Consider the following 27,412-nt stretch of genomic DNA (forward strand, 5'->3'; position numbering starts at 1 on the left):
ACATACTTTAGATAGTGGCCAGGTTTCCTAATGTGCAGAGATACATGGATGTTGTTCAAAGAGAGACATCTCTATGGGAAGGACAGATGCTGGCGTGAGGACCATGCGATTGCATTTCCCACAATAAATGATCAGAGGCTCTCCACTCCTCTGTACCAGGATGGGAGGCCCTCCCCAATGATGCTGGGAGCAGCCGGCCTCTTGTCAGGATCCACCTACATCCTGATGGGCCGCTTCTGCCCGCTGAGCTGATGAGGGATAGAGAGTTCTTGTCCAATCCCTAACTTGCCCTTTTGGATATAAAGTTCACGTGTAAATATATATATAATATTTTACTTCTGTTGCCGATGCGTTTTGTTCCTCCGGAGTGCGAGAGGGCCCAGCTCCTTTAATTAGTTTCCGGATGATGGCATCTCCACCGCGAAGCGAGTGGGTCCATCCCTCCAATCTCAGGGGGAGATAAAGGAATCTAATAAAGACGTTCGGTGCTTCTAGGTGATGCATTTGACAAGCTTTGTATTAACAAGAAGTCATGTTGAAACTTCTCTCTCTCCCCACCGCACTCTCTCCGCTCCGCACTGTGACATTTCGCAGGGGATTAGCAGAGCTCTGCTGTGGCTGAGAACTTGTAGCTGGAAACCGCCCGCCTGCCTCCCGCCTTTGAGCTGGAAAGGAAGGGCCTGCACCTTGATCTGCTGCAGACCTTAACCTTTAGGAGGGATTTAGTGGCAATAAGGCCTCGGAACAAAAACTCACTTGAAAACCAACTGACAAGTTACTCTGGGACCACATTCTGGGCTGCAGGATTCAAGGCCAGATAATGAGATGTTTCTTCCACTTGCTTGAGTTATTCCCAGAGACAACGGTACAGGGAGTGTGGGCGTAACTCTGGTTTTCAAGTTTCCAGCTGAAGCCACATGGGTCTCTGATGGAGAGAGGCGGGAACTCCCTCTGGGGCCACCTGCCTTCCGCTGAACTCAGCCCTGCAAGTACTGGGGGAGAAAGGAGAGACTGTGGAAGAATCGGTATCATTCCACAGCCGAGGGTGGGGTGGGGGGGGGACTTCACCACAGCCCTCCTCCTGCGCTCAGCACAATTCCCCGCCGCCTATGGTTTTATAGCTTGTGTTGAGTGCATAACTATCAGTGCTTTCAGGCAATTAGGAATTAAAGTGCTGATGACACCACGGAGGCAGCGGAAAATGTAAGCGAGCCCTGCACTGTTGGCAGCCAGCAGATCGACAGCCCGGAGATGCAGGCTTTTGCAGAGCAGATCACAGGAGCACCGGGAGGCAGGTGCCCTGTCCCTGCCCTGCTGCCTCCATCCAACCCAGATGGGCAGCCTGGGAGATGGGCATGGTGGTGCCTGCCTATCTGGCAGTCTTAAGGGCCAGAGGAGACTGTGAGCACAGAGGAACATTGCCAGGAGTCCGAGAGGCTAAGATGGCACGTGCATTACATGCACATGCTGGTTTACTTGTGCTGTCTCAAGATGGGGAAGCATGGGCTTCACCTGGGCTGGTGAGGGCATTCACTGTTGTAGGAAGGCCATTCCTCTCTCCACAAGGTGGCTTTCTGAGCAGACGCAAGAGCATCTAAGGGGAAGAATTAGCTAACCTCTTTCTGAATTTGGAGAAAAAGGAGCCCTGTTGAAAATGAGGTGGGTCCTAGCCGGTTTGGCTCAGTGGATAGAGCATCAGCCTGCGGACCAAAGGGTCCCGGGTTTGATTCTGGTCAAGGGCAGGTACCTCGGTTGCAGGCCCTAGCCCTGGTCAGGGCTCCTGCAGGAGGCAACAATTGATGTGTTTTTCTCACATCATTTCTCTTTCCCTCTCTCTCCCTAAAATCGATTTAAAAATCCTCTATTAACAAAACAAAAAAGAAGAAGGAGAAGGAGAAGAAGAAAGAAAGAAAATGAGGTAGTACCATGGGAACTGCAGACCCTACAACTGAAATGTATGAAAAGCGTCTCCTGGCTGAGGCCAGGGCTGCCGGGGAGCCTGACACTGTGTCCTGAACCATATGGGTTCCATGTCTCCTTTCTCTGAAGATCTTTTGGAGTGTGTGCAAAAAATCTTTCTGGGGGAGAGAAACAGCTGAGGGGACATGGGATGTGACAGAAGTCACAGATGCAGGTGTATAGCTTTTCCTAACTGGTCACTCGAGGTTCATGGACATCAGCTGCATTTTTGCTTTGGGAAGAGAGACATAGTGAGACGCCAGATGCCAAGGGAGCAAAGGAAACTGCTTAAAGAGGCCTCAAGGCCAAGCCTCAAAGGATAAGGCAAAGCTCAGGCTCCTGGGAACCAGAGGAATAAACAGTTCCCAGTGAGGAGAAATTAGAAGCAGGAGGGATCAAAATGTCTTTTGAGCCCCTACCTGTGACATGCAGGTGAAGAAATTGTACATGTCAAAAGATCCTATAAAGAAATCCAGCCAGCATTTCCAGGTTGCTTTTTACAGCAGATAATTATGCTGTTTACCACTAATTGATGGAAGTCTGACTACTTCACTCACAATAGCATTTATGTGTAGAGTGATTAACAGTTCACTAAGTGCTTTTAATTATACCTACACATGTCATATGATCCCAAACCCTATAGGAAAAGGTTGGGTTTGACCTGGAGAGTATTATGCTGAGTGAAATAAGTCAGGCAGAAACTGACAAATACCATCAGATTTCACTTATTTGTGGAATCTAATGAACAAAATAAACTAACAAACAAGACAGAAACGGATTCATAAAAAAACAGAGAACAAACTGACACTGTCAAAGGGGAGGAGGAAAGGGGGGCAGGGTGAAAAAGGTGAAGGGATTAAGAGAAAAAACACATTAAAAACTCATAGACAGACAATAGTGTGGTGATTAACAGAGGGAAAGGTGGTGGAGAGGTAGGAGAAGGTAAAGGGAGCATTAATGGTGATGGAAAGAGACATGATTTGGGGTGGTGAACACAGCATACAACATGCAGATGATGTATTATAGAATTGTATCCCTGAAACCTATATAATTGTATTAACCAATGTCACCCCAATAAATTCAATAAAAAGTAAAATAAAATAATAACAAAAGAGAAAAGAAGAGCTTGGATCTGAGTTCTGCCATTTTCTAGCTTAGTGTCTCTGAGCACGGTATTAGCTATGTAAAGCCTAGTATTCTGGATTAAATGGAAAATATATGGGAAGTAGCTAATTTTTTTAGAGACACCTTTTTTTTTTTTTTTTTCAATTTTTTCCTACCTTCACTCTTAGGCGAAAAATACCTTCTCCTCCAGATGCCCCACGTTGGGCGCCAGATGTGGGATCCCTTAACACAACCCATGTGGTTCAGGGCCCACTCAGGGTCCGGTTTCTGGAGGAGGCCACACACTAAAATGAAGAGAGAGACTAGAAAAAAGTTAATTTGGGAAAATGGGGGCCAGGCGGGAGTCAACCTCTAGTGGGAAGACTACCCTAGAGACACCTTACTAGAGATATTGCCATGGTCTGACTCCCTGTATAATGAGGCTTGTTGCTTAACCTCCCTGAGTTTGTCTTTGCTGAACAGTGGGAATAATGCTTGAATTATTGTGAGGATTTAAGAGGAAGAAGTGAATGTTAAACCCCCAGGAAAGTGCTGGGCATGGACGTTGTCCAGTGGTCCTTCCTTCCCATCCTGCCTGAGCTGGTCCTGTTTGGGGGGTGGACATGAAGCCAGTCATGGGCATCCAACCCACAGCACGTGCCCTTATTCTAAAAGCTGCCAAACAACCAGGCCTGTCTGATGTCAGATCCATGTCATGATTAGCAATAATGCCTCTCAGTTTCCACCTTCAACCCTTGATGAAGAGATAGGTCTTAGCAATTTCCTGGACGTTGTCAAGTATGATGGAGCATTGATGGTTGCAGGCTGGGTGCTGTGAAATTCAACGGATACTAATCTGCCCAGAAGCAGGAAAGCCTGGAGTGAGGCGTGCATGGTGCTGACTTCGGCCTCCTGTGTCTCCATCAGGAATGACTGCGCTGGGTCGGGAGTGGAGCCCATCAGCACTTCCTTCCACATTTCAGCTCCTCCTGCGAGGAGCACATTCCAAACCGCGGAACCAGTGGTTTATGACTAATCCCAAGTAAAGCGCTCGCTTTCCTCCCAGGGCTTCCTGACTTTCCAGCAAACATGAATGCTTTGCATGTGGAGACAGAGGCAGAAAGAGATGTGAGGAATGACAGGAGGGTTCTGGTAAAGGGAATAACAGTCTGCCCGGGGCTGTGTCACCCAGAAGCCCTCCGCGTGCTCAGCATCTAATTTGGGATTCTGAATGGAATCTGACCTGTGCCTCCTGGGAAGAGGAAGCAGCAAGCGCATTGCTGGCTGGGAGAAGGGTCCCCCTTGGGGCTACACCCTGTGCCCTCACATGGGGCAGCCACCAGCGCCTCTGAAGAAGAGGTTGGCATCTGCCAGGGAGGCGGGGAGGAGGCGTGCTCCTCTCAGTCTCTAAACCAAAGCGCCCCCGTTGCACCTAATGTCCGTATTTCCCCTAATGTCCAGAGGTATGCATTTTTAGTAACACTGGTAAGTCACATTGAATAGTACTTCACGTTTAACATATAATTTCTCCTAGTTGTTTTTTGTGTTTTTTTTTTTTTCCTGATCCAGGAAGTATTGATTTTAAGAAGCAAGATAGATATTAATAGAATTAAAATCATGGGAATTAAATGACTTATATGGGTTTATACAGCTAGTAATTGTTGGGTCTGGGCTTTATACCTGGTCTGCTGATGTGAAACTTAGAGTTCCTTTTATCAAAAGAGATCCCACCGATATACACATTCTGTCACACAAATGCTTCTGTTGGAAAGAAGGGAGAAGGAACGATGGATGGAAGGAAGGAAGGAAAGGCCATAAGGAAGAAGAGAAGAAAGGAAGTGCTGACCAAGTAGTCTTCACAGTCAAAATAAACCAAATGAATACTCTGCTCAGTGGACTCCGGAGTGGGTTTAACTGATTATTTCTCTGGTACAGAGACAGCTAGGATCCCCTGGCTGCAGGAAGCAGCAGCTGCAGTGTGGCCCCTGATGGATGCTCTCCTGGAAGACGCAGTGCTCACTGAGAGGAGGAGGAACAGGAGGACAATGAGGAGGAAGTGCTGGAGATGGAGTGGGGAGGAGGAAGAGAGATGCATGCAAATGTGGGAAGGTCTAAAATATATTGAAGAAACCTCCCACCCACTCTGGAAAAGAATAACACCATGTACAATGACCAGAGAGGCTCTCTTTCCTAACCCCACTGTGGGTGTAAAGGTGTTCACATGGAGTCTTGTGAGAGGATGGTGGGGGAGAAGCGGATCTGCATGTGGCTCGATGAATTGGCAAGACCCCAAGAACACTGTGCGGAGAATCCACATTCTATGGGCTTAACTTTGTGTGAAGAGAATAGATTTGGGAGCATACATAATCTAAACTCAGGTCCCACCTTTGACACTTAGTATCTGGTTAACCTGGAGCAAACTACTAAAATCAGAGTAAGCCTTAGTTTCTTTAGCTTTAAATAGAAATAATGATGGAACTGCCTCAGTGGGTTCTTGTAAGATTTAACCAATCCATGGAGTCAAATGCCTTGTCAACTGTCCAATGCACAACAGAGATTCATAGTGTGTCAGTGTTTGTGTGTGTGTATGTATATATATGTATGTATATGTATCTGTACTAATAAAAGCCTTGGGGGTGATCCGGCCAGCAGGGGAGGGCAGTTGGGGGCTATCAGGCTGGCAGGAGAGCAGATAGGCATCAATCAGGCTGGCAGGGGAGCAGTTAAGGGTGATCAGGCTGATAGGCAGAAGTGGTTAGGGGCAATCAGGCAGGCAGGCAGGTGAGTGGTTAAGAGCCAGTGGTCCCGGATTGTGAGAGGGATGTCTGACTGCTGGTTCAGGGATTGGGCCTAAACTGGCAGTTGGACATCCCCTAAGGGGTCCCAGATTGGAGAGGGTGCAGGCCAGGCTGAGGGACAACCCCCACCCTATGCACGAATTTCGTGCACCGGGCTACTAGTGTGTGTGTGTGTGTGTGTGTGTGTGTGTGTGTGTGTGTGTTTGTGTATGTATGTATATATATTTGATTTCTGTTTATCTTTTTATGTATGCATCCATTATTCTGTGTGTATTTATTTTCTAATCCACATAATTCCTCATTAAAAAACAATACTCTGTAACTCTACAATTTTTAATTAACTGTTTTTGAACAAGTTTCTTGACCACTCTAAATATAAGTACCCTCTTTGTAAAATGTGGGAAGGGAAATAGTTAGGGTGACCAACACTTGCCCATTTGTCTGAGACTTTTCTGGTTTCAGCACTGAAAGTCCCAAAGTCCCATATTCTGGGAAACTGTTTAGCTCCATGTAAACCAGGACAATTAGGAATAATATCACTTTAGAAATAATATCTACTTGTGGGGTGAATGCAGGGGTAAAATAAATAAAGGCAATATATGCAAAACACCAGTTATACAGCAGGTATTTAACAAATGGTAACTGCCAGTATTATTATAGATGCTGAGAGTCTTTGGAGGCTATTGAAAGCTCTTGAGCAAGTTTATTCATGTCAATTTATTTGCATTTCCATACAGCCTTGTGAAAACACTCTCATTTATTCAAAAAACTATCTGTTGAATTCAAACTATGCCAGATATTATGGTATGTACTGAATACATCAATGAATAAGACAACCAATGACACACATTTTATTTGAGAGAACTGACAGTTACACAACAATCTAGTATGGGAGTTGTACTTTTGAAAAGGTGATCAAGGAAGGCTGCCTAGAGGAACAAAGATGTAAAGCATGAGACAGAACCATCCAGGCAAAAGGCAGGAAGAAAGGCAAGCAGAGAGGACCGAGTCAAAAGATGGCTTAGTGTTTAGAGAAGAAAAGAGGCCAGTGGAGTGACTAAAAGAGAATGACATGGGATGTGTGTGGAGAGGGAAGCAGGACCTGCTTCATTAAGGGTCATTGAAGCCAAGGCAGGAGCTTGGCCTCATGCTCCATGATGGCCTCACCTCTGTTCACTCTGGATGAGAGAAGGAAGGTTCTAGATCAAGCACACTTTTCATAGCCTGAATTCACACCTTCACAAGTCAGCTTTGCCCTAGAGCAGGGGTGGGCAAACTTTTTGACTCGAGGGCCACAATGGGTTCTTAAACTGGACCGGAGGGCCGGAACAAAAGCATGGATGGAGTGTTTGTGTGAACTAATATAAATTCAAAGTAAAGGAGCGGAGGGGAGAGCAAGAGAACCCTTCGCTCTTTTGGCTCCGCGGGCCGGATAGAACAGCCGAACGGGCCGGATCCGGCCCGCGGGCCGTAGTTCGCCCGCGGCTGCCCTAGAGTTTGCCTTGGTCCACAGTGGCCAGTGTGAAAACACAGATTAGTCCCACAAACCGGCATCAGCTCAGTTGTGTCTGTAAGAGTTTTCTGATCCAGATTGAACATTCAGGCACCAGGCTATTGACAAAGGCCCAAGTGTCTGTGTGGCGTCTGCAAAGCAGGCTAGTTGAGGGCACCCCAGATTGGTCCTTGTGATTCCATAAAGACTAAGGTCCCAAGCCATAGCAGCGATGCCGCCCTTGCTGTGGAAACTGTATGAGTTGCCATGGGCATCTCGGATCTTCACTCCATGGAGGAGGGAGGAGGCAGGGGGAGAAATGCCATGGGCAACAACGGAAGCTGTCTGGGATGCATAGATCTGCGTGTGCCGTGCAGAGTAACCTGGTCCAGGCAGCTCAGCCCCACAGGTCTGTGCAGTGCTTAATAAAGCATCTTAATTTGGATTTAATAGGATATCTACTGGGTGCTAAAAACAGCAAATTGCTATTTATTAATGACATAATTATTAAAACTTAACACCTGGGCAGTGGAAGCTAAACCAAGACTGGGGAAGTTCTCTATAATACTGTCTTAATAATTATGTTATTTAACTATTTACACATTTAAATTAAAATTCAATACCAGGCAGGCTGAACCTTAACATAATGTAATGATGTGGAACTGTATCCAGAGTGGGGCTCATCAGGCTCTGCTTTTCCTCCCAAACATCACCTACCCACTTCCCGGACTCCCTGTGTCCACATGTGTGTGGTTTCTAGATTTATGGCAGGTATGTCTGCAGAAACAAGTTGGTTGCCTTTTTTATGAAACCATGGACTCTTAACAGATCTCAGACCTCACCCCAGACCTTTGATTGTATAATTCCAATCATGCTGTGCCTTGTCATCTCACTACAGGATGTCTAAAACAGAATCAAAGTAGTCAAACTGATGTTTTCCCCAAGAATAGTTCTCCCTATATCACCCAAGGATCTGATAGCTCAGCCATCAGCTGCTCTTGAATAAAGCGGTGTTCATATTGGACTCTGTATTCCCATTCCCCCATCCAGGGTACCAGCCGGCTCTGGCTCATCTTCCATGGCAATGCTTTCAAATCGATCCTTTCCCTCTGTCCTTATAGAGACAACTGTTTAACTCAGGCCTCAAATATCTCATATGGATTGATTTTCTCTGACTCCAATTTCTGTCTGTTTTCACTGCAATACGTCGTTACCTGGCTATTTTGCTTAAAGTAAATTTAAAATATACAGAATTCCATTAAAAATTTTTTGAAGCTTGCAATTACCTGTAGGATAGAGTTAAAATCCAGAACCTAGCCATTTAGGCCATTCCATAATCTGGCTGTAGTTTAGTCATTGATCTTGTATTCCATTCCTCCTTGAGTTGGTTACAATGTATTGATCCTCCATCTGTGTTGAAGCTACATACCTGTGTTTGCCAAGCACACACAATCTAAAACTCACTTATTGAGCACTTGATATTTCTAGGAGCTTCTCTAACTGTATTTTATAAAATTACTCCTTAAATTCTCAAATAAACTCTCTGAGGGACATGCGATTATCAGCTCCATGGCAGGGATGAAGAAGGAAGGCACAGAGAGGTCAAGTAGCTTGGCCAAGGTTACCCAGTTTGAACAAAAAAAGGGTCCCAACCAGTACTCTCTATTGCCTCCTGTAGTACAGACTTCGTATTTTCAGACATGACATGGACATCTGCCTAACCTTCTGTGCCCAGGTCATTCTGCCTTGTGTGAAACAGCCTCACATTTTCAGCCTCTGCAACTGTCTGTCATTTGCAGATGTTCAATCTAGACCCTCCATCTGAGGTCCAAACTAGACCCTCTACTGGAGGCCTAAGCTACACCCTCTATCTGAAAAGCCACTCAATGCTCCTACTCACTATGACCCTCCCTCTACTCACAGAACTGAATGTTTGTACCCTTTCTTTAACATTCAATCACATGCCATTTGTGAAACCTTTGGCTTTGTTATTCAAGTTTCTGGGATATTTATATGTAGTTTCTTCAAACCGATTGTAAGTTCACAGAGGTCCAAAAATTGTGTATTTCTGCGTACCATTCATACACTTCACACACAGTTGTGTCTATAGTAGCTGTTCACTAAATGTTTCCTGAACGACTTCTGGCCCAGCCTGCAGTAGAGGGCATTGTTACATTAACAATTATGCCTGTGATTTTTGGTGATACCTTCTTTGCCTAGCATGTCTCACCTCCTCTTCTTCCCAGAATAACTTGTGCTTCTGGGGCTTAGCTGAGGTGTCGCATACCCCAGAAGCCATCCCTGGCATCTGTCTCTGGGCTGGCTTAGGTGTCTCTCTGTATTGCCTGGACACTTTTATTCATCTCTCTATGTTGGCATGCATTAAAGGGGTTTGCTCTGTACCTGTTTTTATGTTGCTAGACTGGGAACCCCTTGGTGACAAGGACTGTGTCCTTTTCAGGGCTATATTCTCAGTGCTATGAGCAATGCTATGGATACTGATGAAGGAAGAAAGGAAGGAAGGAAGGGAGGGAGGGAGGAAAGAAGAAAGGAAAGAAGGAAGGAAGGAAGGAAAGAAGGATGGAAGCAGGGAGGGAGGGAGGGGAAGGAAGGAAGGAAGGAAGGAAGGAAGGAAGGAAGGAAGGAAGGAAGGAAGGAAGGAAAGAAGAAAGGAAGGAAAGAAAGAAGGGAAGGAGGGAGGGAGGGAGGGAGGGAGGAAAGAAGGAAGGAAGGAAGGAAGGAAGGAAGGAAGGAAGGAAGGAAGGAAGGAAAGAAGGAAGGAAGGGAAGGAAGGAAGGGAAGGAGGGAGGGAGGGAGGGAGGGAGGAAGGGGAAGGAAGGAAGGAAAGAAGGAAGGAAGGGGTAAATGAGTAAGTCAACAAAAACAAACAAAGCAATCCTAGTATGTTTCTAAAAGCCTGCATGATTAAAAGAGGTATAAGAAAACCATTCTCAGTTGGTCAAATTTCTTTATTAATTTGGATTAGCTAAAACCACAGTACATCCTATCAACTCGATGTAATTTTAAATACTGACACTTCTAGGTGTTAGAAGTTGCCACCTAGAAAATGATACTGCCAATCAATCCCCTGGCATCTCGGGTGCTTTGCTGCTTTAGTTCTGGGAGTGGGGAGTGTACCTCTGGTCAGCCACTCAGCCCATTGCCATGGACGGGCGGCCTCTGAAACTTGCCCAGGGGAAATCTTCCACCTTCAGGTTACACTCTCAGGCAGGATTAAGAGGACAGCAAGCATTTCACCAACTTCTAATTCATGTGTTGGATGCTTTCCAGGTGTTAGTGGGGAGGGAGATGATTCTAGATGATTCTTCCAAGGATGGGATGTGATTGTCTCGTTTAATATACTGACTTTGCTGACAGCTCTGGCCCAAACCACCTTCTGATCTACTTGGGGACTGTCCATTGTTCTCCAGTGTATGATTAGCAGATTAGCTATCATGTAAGAAGCCAGGAAAATGAACTTCCAGGAAGCCCTTCCAAAGCAAAAGTAATTCATTACTCGACCTGATTTCCACTTAAAATGTACTTTAAGCACACTTCCAACTGCAAACCCTAAATCACCCTGTGTTCAGAAAGTCCATCATTTTTTATTTTATCGCATGGCGTTGGCGTGACATAATCCCTTGCAGAGCATCTCAGAGTGCTTTCCAGATCCATAAATTACTCACCTGCACAGTGGAAGCACTGCCTGCAAGGCCACCACCATCACTCTGCAGGCAGCCTGTCCTCTGAGAAGCAAGCAAGACAGTGGGTGCCAAGGATGGGCAGGAGCAGGGGCCAGGAGAATGTATGGAATGGCGGAGTGGTGCTTGGAGAACTGAATACTCCAGTTAAAACACTGAATAAATTCCATCAGGTTTAAATGCTTTTAGAACTAAGAGAGTTCAGAAATGTGGATCTTTCAGATAGTCAGCAAATCAGGTGTTCTGTCATTAATTCATCAATTATTATTCTGTCTTGGAAGATTTAATCTAGCTTTTAAAGTGATGTAGCCATTAATTGCAACATTATGTCTTGGAAGTCCTGGAATATAAGACCCAGTGCTCTCTCCTCAACCCTCATCATACTGATTCTCTATTGTTTTTGTCCCACCAAATGCCTGTGAGAGTACAGGTAAATGTATGTGCAATCACACACACACACACACACACACACACACACACACACACACTCACACTGCCATTCTATCTGAATATAATGTGAATTTAAACATAAAAATGATGAATTGTGCCCTAGTCCAGTGGCTCAGTTGCTTGGAGCATTGTCCCATACACCAAAATGTTGTGGGTTCAATTCCCGGTCAGGTCAGGGTACATATCTAGGTTGCAGGTTTGATCCCGGGTCAGGACACTGATGGGAGGCAGCCTATCATTGTTTCTCTGTCACATTGACATTTCTTCTCTCTCTCCTCCCTCTCTCTCTCACTTCTCCCCTCTTTCTCCCTCTCTCTTTTTCTTTCTCCCTTCCTCTCTCAAAAATCAATGGAAAACATATCCTCAGGTGAGGATTAAAAACATAATAAAAATTATTAAGGTCCTTACTTTATGGAAGACACCCTATTCAGAACAGCAGATTTGTTTTGAAATGAGTAAGGCCCTTGCTCAATATCTCATGTTCAGATAACTCATAGCATAGAAGACAGATGAGAAAATGTAACAAAAGAGAGTAAATTTAAATGCTTTGAAGAAGCTATGGAATCTGCAGGAAGGCCACATCCTTTTGGAGATCATGCAGAAGACCTTCTAGAAGGTGTGGTAACACAACTAGGCCTTGAACAATTCCAGTGGGTATAGGTAGTTGGAGAGAAGGAGAGACAAGTCTAAGAGATCAAAATCAGCATCAAGGGCATGAGGACAAGGAAATAATGTGGAACTCGTGCCTATGAATGAGCTGTCCAGTGTGTGCAGTGTGGAAAAGAGTGGGAGAATATTTTAAGGAGGAGGAACAAAGGCTAAGGGAAGACATCTGCTGGATACTCCCTTTTGTGTGAAGGATGAAACCCAGTGCAATTAAAAGTGCTAGATTAATGCTTCAGACAGAGCAAAGATGAGCCCCGAAATTCCCAACCATCTCATTTCCATGTGAGGGTTGCACTCTGGCCTTGGAACAGGGCATGGGGGTGATGGTCAGGTTCCCCGGGATCTCCAGGAAGCCAGATGGCATTGTATGCTGGTGGATGATGTGCCCTGGAATTGCCCGCTGTGGTAGCTTTGACAGGTGTTTATTCAAGGGAAGAAACTAACATGAAGAAACTTAAGAGAGCTGGATGGAGGGGCCAGTTAATTTGTGAAGAATTAATGAGTCAAATCCACTGTCAGTAGAACTGAAATGGTGTGTGTTAATGATCCGGTTCTGAGGTTGTTACAAACATGTAGCAGGTTGGGAAGGTGCTGGAACAACCATTATAATCCCCATCCTATAAATATCTGTTGAGCTTTGACTATGGATATAAATATAAGTAAGTCATGGCTCAGGCCATCAAAAAGCTCATGGTCTAGTGGATGAGAGATGCTAAGCCAATAACCATTGCATAGTGGGATAGGTGCCAAGTGACATTCTTTATAAACCAATTGGCAGACAAATGAAGAGCCATACACGGACTAAATATCACATTCACTAGTTTTGATGATACTGGAGAATTAAGCTTAGATGTGTAGCAACAATTAGCTCCTAATTCTGAACCCCAGATGAGACGGGTGCACACAGGCAACTGCTGGCTGTGCTGTGGGCCCTCCCATACCTGTGGGACACTGGCCTGGGACACAGGCACTAGGAGGACCACAACAGAGTGTAGCTTCTTACGGGGAGCCTGGCCACAAAACTAAAGACCGAACAGAGTGGGGTTTCTGTTACCAAATTCACCAGTGGAAACGAACCCCTCCCCCCTTCCATTAAGGAATTGTTTTAGGGGTCAGAGAGAGAAAGGGACCACATTTTTTGATTCACCATCAGGCTGTGAGTAGGCAGATGAGGAGAAGCTGGCATGTAGAGTCGTGCAGGAGGGCAGAGAGGTGTAGGGGTCAGAAAAGGTGCAACATTGCCCAGCTGGCATGGCTCAGGGGTTGAGCGTCAATCTATGAACCAGGAGGTCACACTTTGATTTCTGGTCAGGGCACATGCCTAGGTTGTGGGCTCGATCCACCGTGTGGGGCATGCAGGAGGCAGCCAATTGACATTTCTCTCATCATTGATATCTCTCTCTCTCTCCCTTCCTCTCCGAAGTCAATAATACATACACACACACACACACACACACACACACACACACACACACATATATATATATATATGTATATATATATATATATATATATTTAAAAAAAAAGCTGCAACAAAGTGGCATTTGATTTGGACCGTAAGGGATAACTGGGAATTTTTTAGGAAGGACATAAGGAGCAACATAGACCTCCAAATGCTTAATTATCAGGAAGGGCATGATGTGTTGGGGGTGACAAGGGAATAAGTTGAGGTAGAATAAGTGGGAATACCAATGGAAACATAGGTTGAAGCTTGATTCTGAATGGCCTGCTATCCTAGGACAAAGTGTGTGGATATGATCAGCTGGGCAATAAGAAATAATTGGAGGTGTTTAAGCAGAGGTGTGACATGCTCAGAACTGTATTCCATCAACTCTGAATGCAGGGTGGAGAATGACTTGTGGATGCATGTCAGAGGGGACTTGGGTGAGAGTGCAGACAGGAAGAGGGTGGAGGCGAGGACAATAGTCTTGCATTGAAATCCATTCCCATCAGTACTTCCTGACTTTGGGTTTAGACAGGAGGAAACAGACAATAAATTCAAGGTAAGATGATTCTTTTATGTTTAAGATAATTCCTCTAATTTCTCTCCATTTGTTCCCATAACTCTTATATTTCAGTCCCTGAGCTATTCTGCCAGCTATTATTGTGAGACAACAAAGAGATGTTTCAACAGGATATTTATTTTCCTTCCACTGGCTTTTGTCTCCACAGTATCTCCCAAAATTGTAGAGATTTCTTCAGATATCTCCATTAATGAAGGAAACAATATCAGCCTCACCTGCATAGCAACGGGCAGACCAGAGCCCACGGTTACCTGGAGACACATCTCCCCCAAAGGTAAGAGAGCAGTTTGGTGCATTGTGTCGTGAAAGGAACTGGAAGAATTGCTGGCCACAGCTACGAGGTGACAGTGCTGGTGACTTCACCCAAAGGGTCCTTCGTTGTTGGTAGCTTGATAACAATGCTCGCGGCTCTGCGGAGGGTTTGGTGTTCTCCAAAAGACAGGCCTATCCTCTAAGGTTTCAGCAGCCATGCTTGAGCTCCTCTCCAGTCCCTGGGAACTGAGTCCCAGCTGGTGGTGGATGAGATGGGGGTAAGATGTTCTGGGAGAACGTCACTGGCCACATTTGATGTTGGCCAATGTGCTTTCACGGCATTGTTCAGCTGGTTGTTTTAAGAGATGGAAAGCACAAACACAAAATAAATGAGAGCTCTGAATGGCCATATTCTTAAATGCACAATTTCCAAATCAGGGCTTGTTCCGCGTTGCCAGCTATCTGGTCTCTAGTCCGTTAGTTGTTTTGTAACTTTGTTGTTGTTTTACTGTGATTAATCCAAGATGGTCAAATTGCAAAATTTACTTTGCCTTAATGATTAGATGTTGTACAGACCAGACTAAGTGTTGTCTTGTGCTTTCATGGATTGAACATTAAACATTTAGAATTTAAGTAGATGCCATTTATCATTAAGCTTGCTTTTATTCATGGTACATTAAATTATTTTATTTGTGCTTCAATATCTCTTGAACGCTGGCAATAGTCTAGGCACACATCTAAGCATGGGGGATATAGCAATAAACCAAAATAAGATCACATTCTCATGAGGAAAATGACCAAAAATGAATATACAAGACACCAGGTGGTGATAAAGATGAGAAAATAGAAACGCATATATTGACTGAAGGAAAAGAGGTTTGGTCAGGGAAGGCCTTTGTGAAGGTGACTGAGCAGAGACATGAATAAAGAGCCTTAATTTCATTGTTTATTGTGAATATACATATATGGATGTATGCATGAAGGTATGTGCATTGCTGAGTAGTAGGGATGCCAAAGAAACTCTAGTGGTAGTGGTTTGCTTGGTGTTGCAGGTCGGGTCCCCCAAAAGCGTGTAAGAATTTTATTCGAGATGCTCTTGGAACCAACCCGTGTGGAAGGAAAGAGAAGGAAGAGCGTTGGGCAGTTGGAGAAGTTGAGTTGCACTGCAGTCACGTGGAATATCTCAGCTCACAGGATGGGGAGTTCTGAAGCTAGGGTGACCCTTGAGACATGTTCTTTATTGGAGGTGAGGGAGCTGGCACAGCAGTCTGACGCTGAAGCTGGGCTGTCCGCAGAAAGGCTGTGACCTGGGCCAGGCATCTCCTCACATGACACAATCCCCGTAAAGCTGCAACTGAGCGTGTGCTGTCCGCCACCAGCACGCGCACCCCTGGGGCAGACATCCTCTCTCCCCGAAGGTGGCAGCCCATCAGCATCCACTACACTTGGCGACATTTTAAAATACCAGTTAGGGCTATGAGGGGGCCCCGAATACCAAATCCCCTCTCGTAGACATGGACACTTTGCTCTGCTAGAGGTCTTCGGAGAAACCATGAGATTTTCAGTGTTGGGCCTGAGTTCCCAGGAGCTGCCCCAGGCCATCATTCCTGACGCTACCCCGGTGAGCCAAGGCATCAGAGAGCCGTGTCTCTGTCAGTCTCTTGATGTGAAATGATGTTAAGTGAGTACAGGCCCACCATCTGGGGGGGGAGGCCTCAGGTGTGCATGAGATCATCACTGATGGAAGGAAGGTGGTCCTGGTACCTCTGAAGGAGCCCCCTCCCCCCGCCACCATGGACAGGCTTTCGAAGACCTTGGTGCACACCAGTCAGCGCTGCCTAATGCTGAGTCCCCAGGGCTCCTGGATGCCAGGGCCGCTGCGCCTTCGACTCTGCAGGGCATTTATCATCCCAGCTAGACGTGCTTTGCCCTCTGTCAGGCAGAGGCCCTGTGGCCTCCCTCTCACAGGTCTCCCTCTGTCTCCCTGTGAGGCCTTTTCTCATGTCCTCCTTTCTCTCTTCTCCTTTTGTCTTGCCCTTTGATGCTTTTTCCTTTTGTCCTCTGCTTTCCTTTCTCTCTCAGCCTTCCACATGTTTCCGCTTTAATTGCATTTTCCCCACATGTTTCTCGCCACCCCACCCCCCTTTCTCTTCTCCACACAATTACTTGTGTCTTCCTTCTGACATTGGAGCCCTCTTCTGTTCATCTCGCTGAAGTTCGCACCGCTGTGCCTTACACTGCTTTTCCCGTTTGGGGGCCATCAAGCAGATTCATTTCCCTGGGGGACGTTACCTGTGCCTGGCTCACAAGCGTCCTTTTACTGGGGTTGTTAGCTGCTATGGAAACAGAAGATGGATCAAGGGGAGAGGAGCAGGATAATCAGAATCTACCTGTGGATCCATGTAATGGAGATGAACAGTCTTTTGAGATCCCTGGTCCAGATGAGCTATCTCAGATTCAAACTGATAAGAGATGCCAGGAGCAGAAACTAATCCCCAGGGACTCACCAGGCTGCTGCCAAATCAGAACTGAAGCTACAGACCCGTAGCAGCCACACCTTCATCTTTCCCCACTAAATATCTCCAAAGGATGCTTATTTTAAACAGGTTATGGCAGGTGTGAGGTTCCTCAGAGAACAAGGTACGCTGCACCTTAGCGAGGGCTCCGAAGGGAAGGGAGAGAGCAGCTGCCACCCTTTGTGGCATCCTCTGTGCGTGGATCAGGTCTCATCCAGGATCATTCTTACACCCACACCCATTAGAAGCACTTTTGGCCCTAACCGGTTTGGCTCAGTGGATAGAGCGTCAGCCTGTGGACTGAAAAGTCCCAGGTTCGATTCCGGTCAAGGGCATGTACCTTGGTTGTGGACACATCCCCAGTAGGAGGTGTGCAGGAGGCAACTGATCAATGATTCTCTCTTATCGATGTTTCTAACTCTCTGTTCCTCTGCCTTCCTCTCTGTAAAATAAAATAAAAAAATCAATAAAAATATTTTAAAAAAGCACTTTTGGCGACCCTGGAGGCTTCATTGGATCTTCTCTCTCCAGACTGACCTATTTGTTCCGTACATTTCTGAATAATACAAGCATCCTCCATCATAACACATGTCACTGTTTGCAATAAGCTAAGCCACCTTCGAATATGCATTTCTAGTGGTGACCACCTTTTATGTGGAAAGGGGATGCAGAAATGTCAGCCGCCATTTTACTAGGAATGGCTCATTCGTTTCGATGCACAGAAGCTAGAAGGATGGAGGTGGCAGGGACTTGCCCCTAAGGTTGTCTGCCTAGCGCTTCATATCAGAGGGAGAAAATGCCAGCTGTCCACATCGAAGAGGCAGAGGGGGCTGAGGCCTCCCAAGCTACCTCTCTGCATCGCCACTGAGACTGAGAAGTACTTTTCCACCTAGTATGATAGCATGCTTCCTAGTTCCTCATAAGAAGTTGCTACTCCCAAGGGTTCAAGGACAAAGGGCGTTAGCTGTGTAAACATACCTGCCCCCCTCTGCACTCCTGCTGGGAATGCACAGGGGTTGTACGCACCTGCGCGGTGTTTGCAAAAGGAAACGCCCCATCTCAGTGTCTCACACCAAAACGCCAAATCCATCTTCATGAATGTTTTCCTGGCCCTTCTTCAAATCCCGTGTAAATGCTAGGAGTCTACTCGAGGGGCCAAGGTACCACCAGCGTGCCCACAGCCTCCTTCAGACACATGCCCGTTCATGACCCTGTGTCTTATATTTTCTCCTGATCTAGGGATACAAGGATTTATGTTAGCACAGCCCTTAAGCGCTAGTGTTTCTATCTCCAACAGAATGCCTTTGGTGTTCTTGATTCCTCAAGGTCTTCCCTAAATACACAGAAACACCATCTCTGTAATCACATCCTAAAGGATGCTTTTAGGACCTCACTCTTCAGAGAAGAGTGTTCTCCAAATCCAGTTTTTCTGTTTCCAGTTTCTGTTGGTTGTAAGATCTTTAAAGAGAAGGCCAAGATTCCAGGGTTTTCACATTCCTGGGAGGAGAACATAGAGCTGAGGTGAAGACGTGACTCCAGTCATTGGTGCGTGGGTTCCGTATATTGGGGCAGGGATCACTGGGGGTCCTAATGGAGCTCCTGCTTTGCCTATACTTCCCTCTCCTTCTCTCCCATCAAATGAAGCCCAGAAAATGAAAACCTCACTTAGGCTACTGAAAGAACACCTTGCACCCAGATACTGGTTGGGGCTCAGTAAGGTCCCGGAGGCTGTTTACAGCGATGTCCCGATCTCTAATTCATGAGTTTTTGCAAATCAGGGTCTGCCTCTCATTCATCTTTGATTCTTTACCTCCTAGCACAATGCTCAGCACCTGGAAAGCATTCAAGAAATATTTGTTGATTTCGGGAGCAAGCCCTTACTTGTGCCAGAGCCCGAAGGGGCACGCCTCTTCCCCCGTCCAAGGGCCTCATCCGGATTCAGGAGGAATTCTCCTGCTCTTTGATGTTGCAGTTGCGATCTGGCATGTTTCCTCTTGATCTCGGCTCGCGAGTCTTCAGGACATTTGCTCTGGTTTTCACAGGATCTTCAAGGCTTTGCTGGGGTCCCCTAGTGGGAACCCCGCCATGGCAGGGCTTGACTTCTCCTTGGAGGAGACACTCCTTTTCATGTTCTCTTTGCAGAAATGGAGGAGGCTCACCAGTGACTCTAAGGGTCTTCAGAGAGCTCGCTTCACCCTCCTCTTGCTATGTGTGTTGTGTGTGTTTCTCTGGCATGTTCTGTGTCTGGTCTTTCTGGGACCCTTGATCCTTTTGGTGTCTTTCTGTTTGGGAGCCCTTCCTGTGCTTAAACCCTCAGTGTCCCCCAAGAGTTTTGTAAAACAACCCTGGATGTTGCCAGGGAGAGTTAGTTCAACTGTATGTGAAAATGGTCTGCTGCTCACGGGTTACAAAATGAAAATACAAAGAAAGACATCAGTGCAAAAAAGAGGAACATCATCTTAAAAATTCTTCCCACTCCCCGCAGTGTGTGAGTTGAGGCGGAACAGAGATTGATTGGTTGGTTTCCCCAGGGCCACGCAAAGGCCTTGGGAGCATGGTTAGAGCAGAACCATATGCCCATCGGGTCCCCAACCAAGCTCTTGGTATGGAAGCCTTCTCTCTCCACAGGGTGGAATGGGCACTTCTGCAGGCCCCCAGCACCCATCCCTGCAGGACCAAGCAACCTTCCCCTGCGGCCAGATCTCTTTCCTCTGCACCTCACTTCTCCTGATGCACTTGAAGAGGCCCAGTGGGCAGTTGGTTGTCCCAGCCCTGGTGTCGCTGAGTTTCAAAGGGCGCCGAGTTGATGAGGACAAAGTGACCCTTCATGGAAGCTCTTCTCCTTGCCCATGCCCTCAGCCATCCCCTGCACCTGCCATCCACCCACCTATTTTCCCATTTGTTAGCACTGACAGGCCTTCCTCCCCAGCCAAGCAGGACACCGAGCACTAATTGGCACTGGAGGTATCACAGCTTGAGTTCGACCAGAGCTGGCAGGCTCCATGACTCCGGTGACAGCTCTGTGAAAAAGTGTCAGGAGCGCCGCTCTGGCATGCCATCGGCTGACGGCAGCACCCTGGCACTAATGAGCAGCCTGTCAGCACCAGCATCAGGGGCCCCGTGTGGCACAGGGATCATTAGGATGGCAGATGAGAAAGTTCTCTCCAGCAAAAGAGCTGGAAAGGGAGGGCAGGAGCACAAAGTGGAACTCCTGGCATCACCTTGCCCACGGAGGGTAACCACCCAGCAGGAGGGTAACCACCCATTATTAAAAAAAAAAAGGAAAAATATTTAGTTAGGATCTCTATCTATGCCAGCTCTGGACAACTCCTGGACTCTCCTTTTGGTTGGGTTGCCCCGTAACTAATGGATGCATGCTACAGATCCTTCTGCAGTAAGCCACGGGGGGACCCAGTGAGAAAATTAACTCCCCAGTCAAGGCCACGGCACTAGGAAACCAGGAAGCAGCCCAGGTTCTCAAGCAGGAGGGACCGAGGGAGAGAGGGAGGCTTGGGATCGGTGTTGTTGCTGCGTGTGGGGCAGGCTCCCTGTCCGCAGGGCCTGCTCAGTTGCCACCTCCTGTCTGTCTGCTGCTGGAGCATGAGAATCCAGGAGAGGCAATCATGCACGAGAAGGAGCGTTTCCTGGCATTTCATCCCAGAGCTGGGCGTGGGGACAGCCAGTGTGCCCGCTCTGTTTATCTGCTCCCTGAGGGCAGGTGGCATTTTCCCAGCTTGTTCATTCCTGTGCATCAGGCTGAGGATGGGCCAGGGCTGGCCCTTCTTTGAGGCTTTGGCTCCCTGCCATGGCTCCCTCTCCACCAATGGAGGCCGCCTGAGAGAAGACAGTGATCTGCCTATAAGAGGTGGCCTTTGAAGGCGGGTCCAACTGGATTTCACTTCCCCTCCACGACTCACCGGCTGGGTCATTCCGAGGTAGCTGTACACCTCTCTGCAATGCGCTTCTTCACTCATGTTCTTGCTTCTCCGTGTGGCGGGCAGAGGGTTAAGCAACTGGTCTGGAGCCCTGGTTGCCACTCACATTGTGGTCACTCTTAACAACTTCATGTTCCCCACACACTTGGCACCCTCACCTCACACACACCTGTTCCCTGGAGCACTGTCCTGCACCCTCCTTTTGTTTTTTTTTTGTTTGTTTGTTTGTTTTTTTAATATATTTTTATTGATTTTTTACAGAGAGGAAGGGAGAGGGATAGAGAGCTAGAAACATCGACGAGAGAGAAACATCGATCAGCTGCCTCCTGCACACCCCCCACTGGGGATGTGCCCGCAACCAAGGTACATGCCCTTGACCGGAATCGAACCCGGGACCCTTGAGTCCGCAGGCCGACGCTCTATCCACTGAGCCAAACCGGTTTTGGCCTGCACCCTCCTTTTGAATAAAGCTCTGGTTTTATGCTAAGGCCGTGCTCAAATGCCCCACTTTGGAAGCCTCTGATGACCTTCATCAGGCAGAGTGAGTTGCCCTTTGCTCTGAGATCCCACACCGCGTTGCGGGCACCTCTAGCGATGGCCGTTCTTACAGGTGCCCATGGGGCCTCCTGTTGTCCTAGGTAGGGGTCCGGGAGGCCAGGAATCAGCGTCCCGCTGTGAGACTGTATCCCGGTGCCTAGCACAGCAGCAGGCATTCGCAGGCCTGACTAGTGATTGTCCAACAAAGACATATCCAATCGGGAGACACAGCGTCTTTCTTTTCCTTTTTAAAATTAATTCTTGCTGGTACATAATTTTAAAAAAATCAATTGTAATGAATAAAGGCTAAGCTACAGGAGCCTCATCTCTTCCCATCATTCTCTACTGTGGATCTTTTGTTCCCCAAATCATCAAAGGATTCTTAAGCAGAAGCTCTCCCTCACCCGTCCCTGGGCTGCCCCTATGCCAAGGCTTCGCCTCTTCTACAAAATAAAAACAATAATTCCTTTGTGACATGAACATGGCAAAGAGAAAACATTGACGTCAATGCAGGGCGCCCAGCCCCTAAGGAAGGACACATAGTAGGTGCCCAACAATGTTAGCTTCCGCTTCCGTAGCCTTGGCCAGCCCCGTCCTTCTCACTCCCACCCATGGCATAAGAACAGAAGGGGAGGGAATTAAAATTCTTTTGTCTGAAAAGATTGAAGTCCTACAAAAGCCCAAGCTCAGTCAATTGCCAGGATGGATAGATATCCAAAGGTGCTTAATCAGCACCTCCTTAACCCCCGCCATTTTCTAATTAACAAAGGAGCTTGATTAAAATTCCCAGAGTACCCCCAAGTAGCTATCCCAGGAAGGCCCAAGTGATTGCTATTGCAAAAGGTATTACAGTGGTCACTGATGGTGGGAGAAGGAAATAATTGCATCCTAATGGGAAGTGGCAGGCCCCTGTCCACCGTAGCAGCCAGCACACCACGTCGGTGTGAGGCCCATCCTAAACAGAGACAGCGTTTATCAGGCTGAAGGTAAACCGGTGGCACAACCAGGAGAACCAGGGCAAAGTGATCCAGCCACTATCTGAGCAAATGATTTAAGCGCAGACATGCAGAGGAAGGTGGGAGAGAAGAAAGCGAGGGAAGACATTCACAGATCACTCTTTACCTTCGTAATTCCCTTTAACTATAAAATTATAGCGAGACGGATACAGCGAGGGTGAAATTTGCCAATGTCAATAAGGGTTTTTGTAAGTTTAATATTTATGATCCGCTTTAAAGCAATATTATAGCAGCGCAACTTCCTACTTCAAAGAAGAGAAAAATCATAAAAAGACTAGTGGGGGAATTAATGAGTTCAACGTGCTTGAATTGAGAACATATGAAAGGAAGCCTCAGTCGAGAAGCCAAGGGCAGGAGTGCACACCACAGACACTGTTTGTGGTTTTACCCAATTATTTTAAAACCCTTGAAAGATGTTGTAGCATCAGAGGGCTGCTGAAATCAGACATGGCTAACAGCTTCCTCCCCCACACTCCCCCTGAGTCTTAGGCTATTTATGCTGGCACTTGACGACCGTTACCATGCAGAACTGTTTTGATGGAACCAAAAAAAAAACAACAAGGCGATTGTATCATCTTCCCCACAGATGCTAACCAGCCCTGACTCAGGAAGATACAAAGGCTCATTAAAATGGCAGCCCCCCTCCAGCCCAGAGACCCCCATCCCTGAGGCTCACCCAGGACAGATGCCGGGGGACCAGAAGGGCCTCAACAGGGCATCACCACCCACCACAAGCACAGTGACCTCCACCCCATAGCATCCTGTGACCAGTGAAAAGCTAGAGGAGTTCCACGTCTGGGATCTACCATCACTGCCACATGATCTTGGAGAAAGTTTCCATTCAAAATATCCTTGCCACCAGGACATCCATGTGTGGTTCTGGCTTTGCATCTACTTTTGGATCCTGAATCTTGTTGTGACCTGTGAGGGATGGCCTTTTCCCTAGAGTCTAAATGGCAACCAGAGTCTTGATGATTCAAAAATAGCAATAACTCTTCATTTCTGAATGCTTAAACTGTGCTGGGCATTATTCTGAACATTTGCATGTAGGGATGGATATATATATATATTTTGGCAATCACAGTCAGGTCGTATGATTAACCTGCTCTACCACATGAGAGGGAGGCGTAGAGAGGTCAGGCTAATGGGCCAAGGTCACAGAGCTCCAGTCGGCAGCAATGAAGTCCCACCCCAGGCAATGTCTCCAGCACCGATGCGCCTACCACTGTGCTTTACACCCCAGACCCGGTGTGGGACCTAGAAACCTGCATTTTAACAAATTTCACAGGTTAGTGTAATGCACACTCGAGTTTAAGAATTATTGGCATATTAATATTTGCTATGTTCTGGGCACCCTGCTTTATATACATTATATCATGCAGTTTTCACAAATGCCCTAATAAGTATGCATTTTTTAATTTTTAAAAATATATTTTATTGATTTCAGAGAGGAAGGGAGAGGGAGAGAGAGATAGAAACATCAATGGTGAGAGAGAATCATAGATTGGCTGCCTCCTGCACGCCCCATATTAGGGATCAAGGATGCAACCGGGGCATGTGCCCCTGACCTGGAATCAAACTGTGACCGCCTGGTTCATGGGTTGATGCTCATACACTGAGTCACATGCTGTAGGCATGATTTTCAATTTAGCAATCAAGAAGTGGTGTGCGGGGACAATTGGCTCACAAATGTTTAATAGCCAACGCACAATTCAACTTCAAGTCGTTTTAACTCCAAGATCCATATTATTACTAGAGGCCTGGTGCATGAAATTCGTGCATGGGTAGGGTCCCTAGGCCTCCCCGCCCTCCCACCTCCTCCTTCCCTCGCTCCCTCAGCACTCCGCCACAGCCACTGGTCACAGGTTGAGAACCACTAGCAGGGTCGCCTAAGACCATCGGAAAACACAGATATTTACATTACGATTCATTAACAGTAGCAAAATTACAGTTATGAAGTAGCAACAAAAATAATTTTATGGTTGGGGGTCACCACAACATGAGGAACTGTATTGAAGGGTCGCGGCATTAGAAAGGTTGAGAACCACTGGTCTAGGGCAGTGGTCGGCAAACTCATTAGACAACAGAGCCAAATATCAACAGTACAACGATTGAAATTTCTTTTGAGAGCCAAATTTTTTAAACTTAAACTTCTTCTAACGCCACTTCTTCAAAATAGACTCGCCCAGGCCGTGGTATTTTGTGGAAGAGCCACACTCAAGGGGCCAAAGAGCCGCAGTTTGCCGACCACGGGTCTAAGGGATGTGGCTATTTTCAAGCTCAGACCTCCTGCCAGCCTCGGGCCCTGGCGTGTCTTCTTCTTCACACCGTTCTGGCAAACTCATGCACACTCTGTCCAATGGTGGAGTCCAGGTTGAGCACTCTAGCCTCCCTGATACCCTTAGGCCCCTTTCAGTGGATCTTTGCATGGATATATCTGCACCAAGGGCATAACCCCAGCATGGAGGGCTGACCTCTCTGGGTTCTCTGCCTCTTTAGTTTTGCGCTCTCTCTCCATCACTGTGCCTGTGACCATGGCTCACAGCAGTGAGAAGGTTGCTCTCTGACTTGATTTATTCTTCCCCGTGTGAAATGCTATCATTCACTCACACAATGGCGGGTCCTCTGCTTGATTGGCATTAGTGGGTTGTTTTACACGTTAGCAGCTTTAGATATGGAAAGGAACTGCTGGATTTCTGAGTATGGTTTTCCTTATCTGACTCCACTCAGTTTCCCTAATGTCCTTGTGGTACGTGGAGTACTTCATCTTCCTAGTGCCATGAAATGCTTTTCCCCCTGGCACCCTGGCAGCTGAGAAGGAGTGAGCAGAATACCAAGTCAGCGCTCCTGGAATCCGGCTCCTCCAGATCCTGCTGCCCAGCCGGCCTGCTCATGGTCTTGGTCATGACCTGGGGTCAGGAAGTGGTAGCCCTTCCTTCCTTTGGAAGATCACATTAGCCCCTTACTTCTCTCCAAAAGAGGCTGGTTCCTCTCTGCTCGCCCCTCCCTCAGTCCCGAAAAACAAATTCATTCCTCTTCTCTCTTCTAACAGGGAGTTGAAATGGATGACTTTGGACTTTATCGTTCCTCTATAATAGATTCAGGACTCTTCCTGCTTAACTGATCCGCAGCCCAGAAGGCCTTGTGATCCTCCTCTCACGCCTTGCATCACTGCTTTGCCCTTTCTGGAGTGGTTCACTGGGGTCACTGCGGTTGAAGCTATTTGACCAGTCATCTGCATGATAGAGCAAGACAAATGGCTCTCTCCCTCTATTGATTTATTTATTCCATCACATGCCATCCCAGAAAAGAGCTTGAGCAGAGAAAGTCGCATGAATTTTGCCCCCAGGAAAACTCCTTTGAAAAACAATTTTTAGTCCTCAAACATTGATTCATTTATTTACTCAGTAATCATTATGGGGCACCTACTGCTATGCACTGTCCTAGGCATTGGAGAGACATGAATGTACAAAGCAGACCAAGCCCCTGGCATCATAGGGCTTATCCAGGGGTCCTCAAACTTTTTAAACAGGGGGCCAGTTCACTGTCCCTCAGTCCGTTGGAGGGCCGGACTATAGTTTTAAAAAAATATATGAACAAATTCCTATGCGCACTGCAGACCCCGGATGAGTCGGCTGCTAAGCAGGACAGGCAGTGGCACCCGGCGGGCCGGATAAATGTCCTCGGCAGGCCGCATGTGGCCCGCGGGCCGTAGTTTGAGGACCCCTGGATACTCTAGGGGAGAGACAGAAAGTAAGCCCGTAGATAAGTCAACCTTATAATGTTAGGTGGTATATGCTACGGAAAAGTTCATCAGGATAAGAGGCAGAGGTTATCAGGCACTGTATGGGGGTAGTGATCTCAACAGGAGTAGATATGGATGGTTTCATTAAGAAGATGCCCCGTAGAAGTTTGCAGAAGAAATGATGCTGCAGCAGGAGTATTCTTGGTGGGGCTGATGGTGGATTCAAAGGCTCTCAGTCAGGACACTCTGGGTATGTTAAAGGGTCACAGGAGGCCATGTGGTTCCAGATTTATTGAATGCCTGCCTGCCTCTCCATAGACTGTAAGCTTTGTGAGGGCAAGGAGCATGCTGTTCCCTGCTCACCACTGTGTGAGCCTATGCTTAACAGGGTGCTTATCAATTTATAGATATCCTGTAAATATTTGTTTACTGAATGAGTGAATAAAGTAAGTGTGGTGTTATAGTGTGATGTTAAATAAGTGCACTGGTAGGTTACACGGCTCAAATCAGAAATGTGATCCCTTCTTTAGTGGTTTCAGGTTCCAGAGAATGACATGTCAGGCCAATGGCAGTGGTTGCATGTATCTGAGGCAGAGAAGAAGGTCCCTGGAGAAGAGGGATCCAGCTAGTTGACAGTGAAGGTGTCTGATAAATCATCAATGGGAACACTGAAGCCACCCCAATAAGGGCTGAGGTGATAATGGCTAAGGTTAGTGGCATGTAGGGCTGTGAGCCAAGGGTGAAAGCTCTCAACCAGTCACAAGGAGCCAGCACATCAGTCACCGGGAGCAAGGAAGATGGGTCAATGCAGCATTGCAAGAGGGCAACGGTTTTGAAGGGTTTCAATAGAAATGTGGAAGAGGAATGGTTCCCAAGTGATCTTGAGGAGTGAGGGAGACCATCACCCCAACCTCGATGCCAAGGCAAACAACTGGCAGTTCCTTGCAAGAGCTACAGAGGAAGCACTGCCCTCGGGAGCGGGGCATGATGAACACGGGCAGTTCAGGGAAGCTCAGCTTGGAGGCTTAGGGCCTCAGGCACCATTGTGTTAGGTGGTGAGTGTTTCAGGGAGCACAGAGGTCAGACTTGGAAGGTGAGAAGTGAGGAATGAAAGCACTGCATAGCATGATGATGGGGAAGAGAGGACCCCACTTTGCATGGTCACCTGGCAATGAGACCTGAGGCATGTTGGATATAGTCCATTGTTCCAATGGAAG

General features: G+C 47.0%; 1 protein-coding gene across 4 annotated transcripts in view; it reads left to right on the top strand.

Annotated features, from left to right (window-relative positions):
• Positions 1–27,412, top strand: part of NTM (neurotrimin) — a 910,128-nt gene that overhangs the window by 773,220 nt on the left and 109,496 nt on the right. For all 4 annotated transcript variants that reach the window (XM_080649634.1, XM_080649635.1, XM_080649632.1 and 1 more), the window contains exon 4: positions 14,343–14,468. In XM_080649634.1, the coding sequence (XP_080505760.1) occupies positions 14,343–14,468 (126 nt within the window). The remainder of the gene's footprint in view (positions 1–14,342; positions 14,469–27,412) is intronic.

Source organism: Plecotus auritus (assembly GCF_963455305.1).
Source record: "Plecotus auritus genome assembly, chromosome: 13".
NCBI lineage: Eukaryota > Metazoa > Chordata > Mammalia > Chiroptera > Vespertilionidae > Plecotus > Plecotus auritus.